This window comes from Micrasema longulum, unplaced genomic scaffold (assembly GCF_059751315.1).
Source record: "Micrasema longulum isolate JH-2025_06_02 unplaced genomic scaffold, ASM5975131v1 h1tg001115l, whole genome shotgun sequence".
NCBI lineage: Eukaryota > Metazoa > Arthropoda > Insecta > Trichoptera > Brachycentridae > Micrasema > Micrasema longulum.
The window spans coordinates 13,125-27,726 of NW_028278303.1; the positions used below are offsets into that span (position 1 = coordinate 13,125).

The window sequence follows — 14,602 nt, forward strand, 5'->3', positions numbered from 1 at the left end:
ACCCGCATAAATAAAGGTTTCAGCTCTTTAACTTCACAAACATCATCAGATGAAAGAATTGGAGGAATATAGATGTTCAAATATGGGCGGAACGGTGAATGTTACACAGTGTGTAAAGTGGCCACTCAAACCGGCCATTGACGGGTCATAAGCCCTGTAGATGCCTAGACTTCTATATTACCTTCTCTTAAATGTTCTTCATCTCTGTTGTAATATGTTAATATAAACAGCTCCCTAGGGAGTTGAATCCAGTCCTTGTCTACAAAAATTTGGACAAATTCAAAATATTGTTAATAAATCCACCTGGTCCATGAAGAAGTATAGAAATTGAAAAAATAACATTTTCAGGCGTTGCCTAGTATGTAGGTGAAATAATTCAATTAGATGAATCTCACCCGCATAAATAAAGGTTTCAGCTCTTTAACTTCACAAACATCATCAGATGAAAGAATTGGAGGAATATAGATGTTCAAATATGGGCGGAATGGTGAATGTTACACAGTGTGTAAAGTGGCCACTCAAACCAGCCATTGACGGGTCATAAGCCCTGTAAATGCCTATTCTTCCATATTACCTTCTTTAAGGTATTCTCATTCCCTGTTGTAATTTGTTAACTAAACAATATCAATTTACACACAAGAGTAAAGAGTTAACACAAATGTGAATCATTATTTGAATTTGTAATTGTTAATTATTTTTCAAAACACAGGACTTTATCATCAGCGGTGTTTGTGTACAATAAATCTAAATCATCACTGAACTGATTTGCAAGTTGCTGCATGCGAATAATCGGTGAATTCAATGAATAATTAGTACCACGATAATGACTGTAAAAGAAAAAAATAAGTCTTGTGGGTCTATGTGGAATACGAAAGTTTATTGAAGTTCGGGGCAATCTAAGTTATCATTTTATAATTAATAGATAAACAAGAGGTCATTTATTTTCCTCCAGCTTGACAGTTATTCTAAATTTAAACCAGTCATCAGGAATTTAGAATTTATTTCTGACACTATAAGGATGCCCAATTAAAAAAAATGCCCAAGTCCAATTTTATCGGTTTTGATTCGGAAACACTGCCGTGTAGAGCATTTTGTGAACTATACACTTACCTCATTAATTTTTCATTAAAGAATACCCATTTCGAATTTTGTTCTTGAAAAATGATTTTTAAAATATTATTTCAATATCAAAAAATCAAAGTCCTAAAAATCTCTTAGTCCAAGAGTTTTTTCCTTGAGAAAAAATCCCTTAGTCCTTTAAATACATTTTAAAATCCCTAATTCCTGACTTTGGGCTTAAGTCTACTTTTTTACAAGCAATAATTTTGTAACATTTTTTTTTTATCTCTCATTGAATACATTTTTGTTATTTTCTTAGGTTAACCTTTTCTTTTATTACTTTCTTATTTCATTTACATTTTTTAGATCTTAATTTTAATATGCACTTTTAATTTTCTTATTTCATTTTTTTTCTGTAGATATCAATTGAAATTCTCGATTTACTTTACTTTGTTTAATTCATTTTTTTATCTTGTTTTGACTACATTTATGAGCACACACTATTTATATATGTGCTTATTTATTTTTTCTCTTATAATTAACATATATTCAAGTAAAGTACCATTCTTTAATTTTAATTGTATTATTTTACTCTATTTTCTTACTTTAAAAAAAAAATCTTTAAACTATTTTTTATGTTTTTTATATTATACGTATTCAGTACTATGTATGTTCTCTTCTTTTTTGATTATTAATTAAAACTAATGTCTGAGCACCCGATGACAAACTTTTATTGAATAGTTTATCGGGACAAAATATATTGTATTGACATTGTAATAATGTGTATATTTTATTGAATAAAGAAAAAAAATATTTTAAAAAATAAAAAAACAACGTGTAACAATTTTGTATTTTTTTTTATCTTAAAATAAAGAAAAAAAACTTTACACTACGTATTTTGAATTTTCCGAAATTCTGTCATTTAACATTTCAGGAACAAAATAAACACCTAAACTTGAAATATCTCAGAAGTACAAAAAAGGACTTAGGCATTTTTTGAAATTGGGCATCCATATAGTGTCGGAAATAAATATACTTATTCATAATTTTATTGGTGTTTGTAAGAGATTCAATGAATCATATGTAAATAATGATATTCTACTAATATTACAATAAAATAGTTAAATAAAATAGACGTTTATCGATAATTTTATCGCTCTGACTTATCGCTATTTACGTGTTCCAACGTCTGAATACATAAGATAACATTATTTAATTTCCATCGCTCATTTACAACAATAATAAATGAATCTTTGCGTTGATATTTGATGACGCTGTTCAACTAATGTTATTTATTTCCATCCAGTTCGTTTCTAGGCCGCGCGCTGTGCGGGCGTGTTTTCAACCGGTTTCCGGCGAGTAGCGGCGTCAGCCAGTGTAAAATTAACAATATTCAACAGAATTTATTAATTTAAGACGCATCGCACCCGGGGAATAATTGTGACAAAACTCGAAAGCCCGTTTTCACATTCGAATTTGCCATTTAAAAATAAATCAAATAAAACAATCATTTTGTATTGAAAATATATTGTCAAAAGTTTTATGTAAAGGTAATTTTATCCTAGTGGGGGCCGCGCTTACTCGTTGGCCCTATAGGCCCAATTATTAACACGCATCGTCCAAATCCACACGGCACGGTAAAATTTGGCTGGTTTGACATTTATTATATTATTTAGTATTTCAGTAGTTTTTTGCGATGGTTCGGTCATGTGGAGCGAATGAATGATGAAAGAACGGCTAAAAAGATTTATGATGCGAACGTGTCTGGTTGAAGAAGTCGAGGAAGGCCGAGAAAGACATGGCATGATCAAGTACAACAAATTCTTGAAAGTGGTCATGTGAAAAGTCGGAATAATCGACGTGCGTGCATGAGAAGATGTATGAATGTGAAGGAAGCAAAGGAAGTGTGCCAGGACAGAGTGGTGTGGCGTTCTATCCTCTCTGCCTACCCCTCTGGGGAAATGGCGTGATGGTTAGTTAGTTAGTTAGTTAGAGGAAGATGGGACCCACTGAATTTGCTCGTTTTACTAGAGAAAGGTTTTTTTTTAATCCAATCGCAATTGCATATAAAATGTATGAAAATTCAAAGTGTCTTCGTCGGTAACCGGTAATTAAACATGTCTAGATAAAAAAATTGTAAACATAATATATTTTTCATACAAAAAACTTAACCATGATATTTTGAGTTTGTCCAAATTTTTGTGGACAAGGACTGGATTCAACTCCCTGGGGAGCTGTTTATATTAACATATTACAACAGAGATGAAGAACATTTAAGAGAAGGTACTATAGAAGTCTAGGCATCTACAAGGCTTATGACCTGTCAATGGCTAGTTATTTTTTTAAATTATTTATTTTTTGTTTTTTTTACAATAAACATAAGTGATAAAACAGAGTATAAAAAAATAAAGCATAATTACATCGCAATGAAATACGTATTAATAGTAAAAATAGTAAACAAAAAATCCCACAAATGCATGGCCTATTCGTGGGTATACAAGAAAATGTTAATTCATTTTTGCTCCTTTAATAAATAATAGACAGTTTTAATATTTTTGTGTAACATAAGAAAGAAAATATTTTTTTTTGTTTAAGTGGGCACTTTACACACTGTAACATTCACCATTCTGCCCATATTTTAACATCTATATTCCTTAAATTCTTTCATTTGTTGAAGTACAGAGGAAGATGGGACCGACTGAATTTGCTCGTTTTACTAGAGAAAGGTTTTTTTAATCCAATCGCCATTGCACTAAAAATGTATAAAAATTCAAAGTGTCTTCGTCGGTAAACGGTAATTAAACTGTCTAGATTAAAAAATTGTAAACATAATATATTTTTCATACAAAAAACTTAATTTCACTTTGCAGATAAAATTGAAACATACACACTTTCGTACATAAATATCGATATTGGTTTATATCGTCTCAATATATACTGATGAAGATAGCCGTTCATAATCACGGCCCTGGACCCCGATTACAATGAGAAGTTATCATTTATCTTCAATTTTATCTACAAAGCAAAATTAAGTAAAATATATATAATATGTATATATATTGCGTACTGCAAATAAATCACGTTTTCGTAATATCAGCATATGTTAATTTTGTTTTTTTTTTATTTTTCTTTTCTTTTCATGTTCATGTGCGTTCATGTGTTCATGGCGGCCTCCGTGGTGTAGTGGTCAAGACGCTTGACTCGCGCACGGAAGGTTCCGGGTTCGATTCCCGGTGAGAACACAAAAATTAGAATGTGATTTTTCTCAAGCCTGTGATGTAATTCACCACCGTAATTGGGCCTCCTGGCCTGTTTTGGTGCAAAAATAAAATAAAATGTCATACCGTATTTATATGCTATAAACTTTTTAATAATTTAAAAGGAATGGCCCACGCTCAGACGCTGAGGTCTTTGTAGGCATTTTTTTCCAATTTATGTAATTGCTTAATTTTAAGATATATTTTTCCAAAGTGTATTTTTGTAATTATATTTCTATGTAAATATATGTATGGAAAAATAAACCAAAAAAAAAGTTAATTAAAATTTACATGGAAAATTCATATCAGTAATTTAATTAGCAAAGTAGCGGCATTATTGAGTATATTTTTAAAAATCAAAAGTTTTTATCCAAAAACGGAAAAAAAAATCTAATTTATGAAGCCTGTGTAAAAACTAAAATATTTTATACGCAACTACTACGGGGAACAAGATATCAAAATGACATAATCAGACTACAAAGACAACAAAATAAAATATTGAAGTTAGTATTTTAAATTAGCCACTAATGTAATTGTAGACAAAGAACTAAAACTTGTAAAAAATTGTAGTAATCATGGACATAATACGAGAATATCAGAAAAATATCATACACAACTTTCTAAAACAAGACAAGGACAATCGAGACTAATAAACCAGGGACTGAAATTATACAATAAACTACCAGACAAAACTGAACAAAAGACTCAGACAAACTTCTCAAAAGATGTAAAAAATATATATTATTTTTGTAAAATTAATGTTAAAATCTGTAAGGGTTGATAAATACCAACTCTAATGTATGGGAGCGAAGTATGGAATTGGAAAAATAATGATGAAAGTAGGTTGAATGCTGTCGAAATGCGATCCCTCGGGCGAATGTGTGGTAAAACGATGTATGATAGGTGCACAAATGTCGAGATCCGTGAAGTGTGTAAGGCTGAGACATGCATTATCGACAGAATCAAGAAAGGGGTGCTGCGCTGGTTTGGACATGTAGAGCGAATGGACAGCGAAAGAACGACTAAAAGGATCTACGATGCAAATGTTGATGGATGCAGAAAACGAGGAAGACCGAGAAAGACATGGCACGATCAAGTCCATCAAATACTTGAAGGTGGACATGTCAAAAGTAGGAATAATCGGCGTGCGTGCATAAGAAGATGTATGAATGTAGAGGAAGCGAGGTCTGTATGCCAAGATAGAGTGTTATGGCGTTCTATCCTCTCTGCCTACCCCTACGGGGAAACGGCGTGATGGTTTGTTGTTGTTGTTGTTGAATAAAAAAAATATAAATAGTTTTCTGTATGAAAAAAAAAAATACAATTTTTTTTTCTAAACATGTTTCTTTTTTGTAAAGAAATATTTTTTAACAATCTAAATTTTAAAATGATATATTAAAATATTTCTCCACAACCTCCATATTGATATTGAAAATACAATTATTTTTTCTAAATTCATTTCATACGTATGTGATATTTCCTTATTACAGGTTACTGACGGTCTTTAAAATGTTCACATTTTTTTACTTATCAACTTTAGTGTCAGCATCATTAAATAGCAAGTGGGATCGTATCGCAGACAGAAAGAATGAGTCTTAATTTTTTTTTTTAATAAATTAAGGGGCGTGTTAAATATATCAATAGATGAAAAAAAAGCATTATAGTTACAGCAAGAACGATAGAGGAAAGAGTGTTGTGCGTAGTTAGTGCTACAGACTGGCAGATGGAATAAATACTTATTTCTTGTCACGCAAAAGGGGACATTAAGATTAATTTTGGAGAGTAGGTTAAAATAATCTACCTTATTATTCAATAATTTATATAAATAGCATAATTTAGATATCGTGCGTCTATTTTCAAGGGTAAAAAATCTGTATTGGCTGTAAGTGCAAAGCGTTTTATTGTTTTTATAATCTAGGCATTTTAAAAATTATTACCAGATTAGAAACAGAACAGAAATAAAAACACACGTCATTTATTTGTACCTTTTTTGAGATATTCACATATTTGTAATAAGGGTTAGTTTTTTGTTGTATCTCCTCAACCCTGGTGGATCGATGAAAAAAAGATTTATGCTCCTAACTTGTTTTACAGATTAGATTGAAATTTTTGATACGTACGAACACGCGCAGCGCAAAGTTCTACATTTTGCTGAAAACCGCACGTAAATCGGTTAAGCCGCTTAGGAGGATTTCAGTGACATCACACGTACTGAAGAATTATATATATAAAGATAGAAATTATAATATTATGTTAATAACATTTGTATAAAACCACTTACCGACTTATCTGTCTACCGGTTTCGAGACGTAACCCGTCTCTTCGTCAGGACAACAACACTACACCAACATGCAAATACCACTACACACCTTCACCACAGTAGATTTGCAAAAATATAAAATCGACATTCAGGTTAGACACATGCTTCACTACGCCACCACCGAGGGTTAATGACTTATGAAGCTAATATTTCAAAAGGATTAACAATCGGAAAAGGAGGAAAAAGGGAGGGGGAGGGTAGGGTGAACATTACAATGAAATATCGAATAATGGACTATATTGGAAAGTGACTTGATTATTAATTAATGGGACATTATTTTTCAAAGCCTTTTTTATGTAAAAAATCTCCATATTATTTACTTTCAGTCCTTTATTATTTATGTGTAAAACTTTAACTTTAACTTTTAACTATTAAACAATTTTTATATCCCATTAACAATAATGATAACAATATAAATAATGAAAATAAATGGAGGCGAATTCTATATATAAGTACTGTATCCGCTAATGTATCAAATTTTTTACCTAGTAATATCAAACCTGCCTTCAATACTAATAATAATATTGGTAGATTTTTACTAAATAATAATGATAAAAATAATGTATTTAATAATTCGGGTGTCCACCAATTAAATTGCAATTCTTGTTCTTCAGTCTACATTGGAAGAACGTCAAGAAATTTCCATACTCGTGAGATGTCTTAGTAATAATATCTTCTCAGAATTCGCCAACCACATTATAGACTCAAATCATGAATTTAATAAAGATACCGGTGTTCAAGTTGTCGGAGTTTTAGTCCCAACACTTATGTATGGAAGTGAAACATGGAACTGGCAGAGGAAGGATGAAAGCCGAGTGAACGCGGTTGAAATGCGATCTCTTTGACGAATGTGTGGGAAATCAATGTATGACAGGATTACGAATGATGAAATCAGGCGAGAGTGTAAATCTGAGTCAAGTATAATTGATAAGATTAAGAAAGGGTCTCTGAGATGGTTCGGTCACGTAGAACAAATGGACGACGAGAGAATGGTAAAACAAGTATATATGGCAAAAATGTTAGACGAGGACGACCGAGGAAGACGTGGCACGATCAGATAAACCAAAATCTTAAGTCTGGTCATGTCAAAAGCAGACAGAACCGAAGGGCATGTATGACAAGATGTATGAATGTGGAAGAGGCTAGGATTGTATGCCAGGATAGATGTGTGTGGCGGTCTATTCTCTCTGCCTACCCCTACGGGGAAATGGCGTGATGGTAGTTGTAGTAGTAGTAGTAGAACCGGTGTTCAAGTTTTACACATAAATAATAAAGGACTGAAAGTAAATAATATGGAGATTTTTTACATAAAGAAGGCTTTGAAAAATAATGTCCCATTAATTAATAATCAAGTGACTTTCCAATATAGTCCATTATTCGATATTTCATTGTAATGGTCACCCTACCTTCCCCCTCCCTTTTTCTCCTTTTCCTATTGTTAATCCTTTTGAAATATTAGCTTCATAAGTCATCAACCCTCGGTGGTGGCGTAGTGAAGCATGCGTCTAACCTGCGTGTCGATTTTATATTTTTGCAAATCTGCTGTGGTGAAGGTGTGTAGTGGTATTTGCATGTCGGTGTAGTGTTGTTGTCCTGACGAAGAGACGGGTTACGTCTCGAAACCGGTAGACAGATAAGTCGGTGAGTGGTTTTATACAAATTTTATTAACATAATATTAAAATGTTGGACCACAAAGTTAATGCTTTGAATATTAATAATTGAAAGTTACTAACTAACTAACTAACCATCACGCCATTTCCCGGAGGGGTAGGCAGAGAGGATAGAACGCCACACCACTCTGTCCTGGCACACTTCCTTTGCTTCCTTCACATTCATACATCATCTCATGCACGCACGTCGATTATTCCGACTTTTCACATGACCACTTTCAAGAATTTGTTGTACTTGATCATGCCATGTCTTTCTCGGCCTTCCTCGACTTCTACAACCAGACACATTCGCATCATAAATCTTTTTAGCCGTTCTTTCATCATTCATTCGCTCCACATGACCGAACCATCGCAAAAGACCTTTCTTAATTTTGTCGATAATACTTAACTCAGCCTTGCATTCTGCTCTAATTTCGACATTAGGGCACCAATCATACATTGTTTTTCCGCACATTCGCCTGAGGGATCGCATTTCAACAGCATTCAGTCTACTTTCGTCTCTTTTTTTCCAACTCCATGTTTCGCTTCCATACATTAGGGTTGGTACCAGAACTCCATTATGAACTGCTAATTTAGCCTCTTGCGATAGACACTTATTTGCTACGACAGACTTTAAGGCACCATTAACTCTGTTACCGGCACTAACCCTCCTTTCAATATCCTTGTCCATATTTCCATCTCTAGTAAACATACTACCCAGATATACATACTCTAAAAAAGTATTTTTATTGCCGTCTGGATTTGTGCCACGGCATTGCGCTAAAAAAAAAAACACTTTAGTAAAACATTTAAGTTTGTAAGTGAAAATTCTCGATATAAGTTCATTGTATTTTATTATAGAAATAAAATACGAGTGATACTTCAATCCACAAATTTGGAATATCCAGTAACCGGTTTCATCGCTTTCGCGACATCTTCAAGACTGGTATATTTATTAAGGAGTTCAGTGTATTTATACAAAACAGAGGTAAGGATAGAGAATTCAAAATTATGTGAAAGTAAATTAAATAATTTTATTTTTAACATATTACAACAGAGATGAAGGACATTTCAGAGAACGTAATGCAGAAATTTAGGTATCTACAGGGCTTATGACATGTCATTGGCTGGTTTAAGTGGCCACTTTACACACTGTGTAACATTTACCATTCTGCCCGTATTTGAACATCTATATTCCTTCAATTCTTTCATCTGTTGATGTTTGTGAAGTTAAAGAGCTGAAACCTTTATTTATGCGGGTGAGATTCATCTAATTCAATTATTTTACCTACATACTAGGCAACGCCTGATTTAAAAAAAAAAATCTGTACTTCTTCGTGGACCAGGTGGATTTACCAACAATATTTTGAATTTGTCCAAATTTTTGTAGACAAGGACTGGATTCAACTCTCTGGGGAGCTGTAAATATTAACATATTACAACAAAAATGAAGTCTACATAAATTTGGATTAACTCAAAAGATTGTTGATAAATCGACCTGGTCCATGAAAAAGTATAGAAATTGAAAAAATAAAATTTTCAGGCGTTGCCTAATATGTAGGTGAAATAATTCAATTACACGAATCTCACATGCATAAATAAAGGTTTCAGCTTTTCAAGTTCACAAACATCAATAGATGAAAGAATTAAAGGGATAGAGATGTTCAAATATGGTCAGAATAATGTTTGATTATGTCCAAATGCTTGCAGACTGGCTGGATTTCCTCCCTAGGGAGTTGTTCATATTTAAATTTATTTCAACAGAGAGGGAAAATTTTGAGAAGGAGATTCGAAAAGACTTCCATATCCCCTTCTCAAAATTTTCCCTCTCTGTTGAAATAAATTTAAATATGGTCAGAATAGTTTATTAATGTTACACAGTGTGTAAAGTGGCCACTTAAACCAGCCAATGACAGGTCATAAGCCCTGTAGATGCCTAGACTTCCATATCACCTTCTCTGAAATGTTCTTCATCTCTGTCTCTGACAAACCCAAAATATTATCGGAAAATTATTTTTTTCTTAAGGATCATTAACGAAATTTTTCGGGTTGACCAATTGATTGATATAATACTATTTTAATGATTTTAAATATTGTATATATATTAAACGCTGAAAATGGACACGGGGACATTAAAAATAATAAATATCCAATACTTATACCCATTAAAATAGCATTATATCAACTCATTAGTTAACCCGAAATTTTTTCGTTAATGATCCTTAAGATAAAAATAATTTTATTTAATTTACTTTCATATAATTTTGAATTCTCTATCCTTTCTTCAGTTTTGTATAAATACATTGAACTCCTTAATAAAGATACCAGTCTCGAATATGTCGCGAAAGCGATGAAACCGGTCACTGGATATTCAAAATTTGCGGACTAAAATATCACTCGCCTTTTATTTCTATAATAAAACACTTTTGTAGTTACTTAGATTTTTTAAATCTCCGTCGAATCTCTTAAAGTTATCAATATGGAGTGCGAGAGGAGCAATAAGTCGAAAGGTGGCGAACAAAGTGACAAGCCCAGTGTCGACATGGAGGAAATAGCTCGCACCTTTACGGACGGGGACATGTCCTTCACGGAAGATCGCCACCGGGAGCTTATGACGGAAAGGGCCGAGAAAGCAAAAGTGTCTGGCTTCGGCCGCTGGCTCAGAGGATTCCTGGGCTTTGGGGAAAGTAAGGCGTTCAATCCTCCACTTCCATCCGTGAGTACTTAAGATAGTATGTTATGAATATTGTAAGCGTAAACTAATGAATTAATCACATGTTTGAAATTTATAATAAGTCACGTTTAAATTCACGTTTAAATCAACGCTCTAGCGTGACTATTCATGTCGAAATAACACTATTTCAAACATCATAAACTTTTCTGCTCACACAAATTTAAAACTTACATTTAATCATGAAATTCACAACTATAATACACGACATGCAAAAAATCTTCACATTTCTAAATTTTGTTCCACGAAGTTCGGCAAAAGGTCTCTGGAATACATTGGTCGGATACAATTTAATAAACTGCCTGATGACCTTAAAAATGAAATGTCGAGTGGTAAATCTCAAAGACCAGAAATGAAGACCTATTTCTTGAATCTTTTTGAAAGTGATAGTTTTTAGCTCAGTTTCTGTGAATAGTCTATATATTGTGTTTTAGGTTTAAATGTTTTTCTTTTCTTTTTTTAATATTAAGTTCACAGAATGTTTAAATGTTTTTATTTTCTTTTTTAATATTAATTTCACAGAATGTTTAAATGTTTTTCTTTTCTTTTTTAATATTAAGTTCACAGATTGTTTGAATGTTTTTATTTTCTTCTTTAATATTAAGTTCACAGATTGTTTAAATGTTTTCTTTCCTTTTTTAATATTAAGTTCATAGATTGTTAAAATTTGTTTAAATTTTTATTGTTTAAATGTATACTATGTATTGTTACAAGAAATGTACTATTTTTTTTATGTACCGTCCCAAATGAGTTTTCTCGTACAACTCCTGGGAATATAATATCATGATATTCATGTCTTATATGTTTTATTAATAAATAAAAAAAAAAAAACAAAAAAAAATCAATGCGCCAACGTGACTATTCATGTTGAAATCATGCGCCAACGTGACTATTTATGTTGAAATCAGTGCGCCAACGTGACTATTTATGTTGAAATCAAGTGTCTTATTTGCCATGTAATAAATACGCATTAAACAACAACGTCGTGTCTTCTGTCAATCTCTAACTGGGGTAGGAACTCCAACCTCAGAAACCTAATCCTACAATTGATTATAATGAAATGAATAAGTCACCCAGATACCAACATAATATTAAAATTCCTAAATTCCACACAAGTCATGGTCAAAATAGCTTTGTCTTCAAAGGTGTAAAAAATTATAATAATCTTCCGAATGAACTAAAAACTATTAAAAATAATACATCAATAAATAAATTTAAAGTTAATCTAAAGAAATTTTTCGAACTCGTGTAAAAACAACATTAAATTTTAATTAGTATGAATGTATTATTGTTTTATGTTTTTTCTTTATATATCCTATGTTTTTATATTTTCTCGTGTACTCGTATTTAAAATTATATAAACTCTTATAAATAAACAACTACGACAGTGTAAGTCATTCTCCAAGCACAAGAGTTAGTCTCTTTTTTTGTAGAGTTACAGTGATAACATTTACTAGATGTGTAAAAGTAGACATGTTTAGAATTTTACAAAAACATGTACTTTTTATGAAATTTATGAATAAAAAAAAAAATTTAAAAAATGTAAAAAATTAATTAATAAACAAAATTGTTATTTTTTAATTATTTAAAATTTTGCGTTTCTTCCTCAGGACGACGAGCTGGTGCGCAGTGGGCTCGCGTGCGAGAAAGAGGCTCTGCAGCTGTTGGAGTCCGCCGACTGGAGGAGAGAGAAGACGGGGCCCTGCGTGGGAGACTTGGTGGAGTCCCTCAGGCATCCCAAATATGGCAAGATGTTCCGTCTCACGGTAAGTAATCCAATGATTAGTACACCACTACTACTACCATCGCGCCGTAGGGGTAGCCAGAGAGAATGGACCGCCGCACACGTCTATCTTGACATAAATTCTTAGCTTCTTCCACATTTATACACCTTGTCATACATGCCCTTCGGTTCTGTCTACTTCTGACATGACCAGACTTAAGATTTTAATTTATATGATCATGCCACGTCTTCTTCGGTCGTCCTCGTCTCACGTTACCGTTAATTTTCGCCATATATACTTGTTTCACCGTTCTTTCGTCGTCCATTCGTTCTACGTGACCAAACCATCTCGGAGCCCCTTTCTTAATCTTATCAATTATACTTGACTCAGATTTACACTCTCGCCTGATTTCATCATTCGTAATCCTGTCATACATTGATTTCCCACACATTCGTCAAAGAGATCGCATTTCAACCGCGTTCACTCGGCTTTCATCCTTCCTCTGCCAGTTCCATGTTTCCTGAATAAAAGAAAATAAAAAAATAAATAAAATAATATATATTCGCACATACATATTTATATTATTTATTTTTTTACATACATATACATATATATTAAGTTTATACACATCATTGATACTTTATACATTACTACATTTTACATTTATAAATACATATTAATCATTACCAGTTAGTCCACATTTGATCGCAGAAATCCATTCCCGCTCGAGCAAACCATGGAACAATTCTCAATGGAATTCCATTGTAATGATTTAATAACTTATATTTACATATACATCATGGTCGGGTTGTGGTCCCGTGGTTAGCGTCTCGGACTCGCGACTCAAAGGTCCGTGGTTCGAATCCCTCTCTACCCCAACTTGATTCCCTTTTTCTAATAGTGAGTTATTTACGACTCGTTGGAAATGGCCCTCAAAATTAAATATTTGGGTAAATCATAAAAATGCAAATATTTATTTTTTACTATAGTCCTTAAAATAAAGTTTGATTAGAATGACAGCTGTCAGCAAAAGTGGGGACATAACTTTGTAGTAACGTCTAAGGAGTGATTTATATTGACACACGAAAAATCATTCGTATCTGGCGTGTTAATTTATTTTTGTTATGTTAATTGAAATCAACATAATTATATAAAATCAGCTTTAAAATACACTTAATTATTAACTACGTTTTTACAAGGTTACATAATTTTGAAAAAACGTTAGAGATGGCACAAATTGATCAATGTAAATTGATCGAATAAAAAAATAATTCATTTGATGTTGTTCATGAAAAAAGTATTTGTCTTATTTTTTAGTAAATAATTGTCTTAAACACACTAAAATAGGCTTGTTTTTGCGTTTTTATATCAATTTTCGGAAACAGAGTCTCATGTTTGCATGAAAAAACTGATACAATCGATTTGATCGGTACATGATCAGTGATCAATAATTTCCCAGCACTGGTGACATTAGTTTGGCAGCTGTCATTTTAATCAAGATATATTTTAAGGACTATAATTTAAAATACTTGATACTTGACCAGGTCAACAGTTTTGAAAAAAGGGGAATATATGAATTGACGTGTAATTGTCCTAGTTCATATATAGGAACAAAGCGGGAGAGCAATTAAATATAGACTGACAGAGCATTTAGCTTTACATAGATTATATAACGATATATCAAACTATGCATCACATTTAAAAGAGTGAGAACATCATTTTGACGAATCAAAACACATAAAAAAATGATTACAATATTTGAGTTTGTCCAAATGTTTGTAGACAAAAAACTAGATTTCATCCCCCCAGGAGTCATTAAGATTAACAAATTACAACAGGGATGGAGAATACCTTAAATAAG

At 32.4% G+C, this 14,602-nt stretch overlaps 1 protein-coding gene across 1 annotated transcript; it reads left to right on the top strand.

Moving 5' to 3' along the window:
• Positions 1 to 2,369: 2,369 nt before the first annotated feature.
• LOC148276970 (uncharacterized) lies at positions 2,370 to 12,783 on the top strand (the record flags this gene model as incomplete). The annotated part of the gene is made up of 3 exons (XM_088233514.1): positions 2,370 to 2,436; positions 10,758 to 11,002; positions 12,628 to 12,783. Coding segments are annotated over exons 2-3 (393 nt in total), but the record flags the coding sequence as incomplete, so codon positions are not given.
• Between the last annotated feature and the right edge of the window lie 1,819 nt (positions 12,784 to 14,602).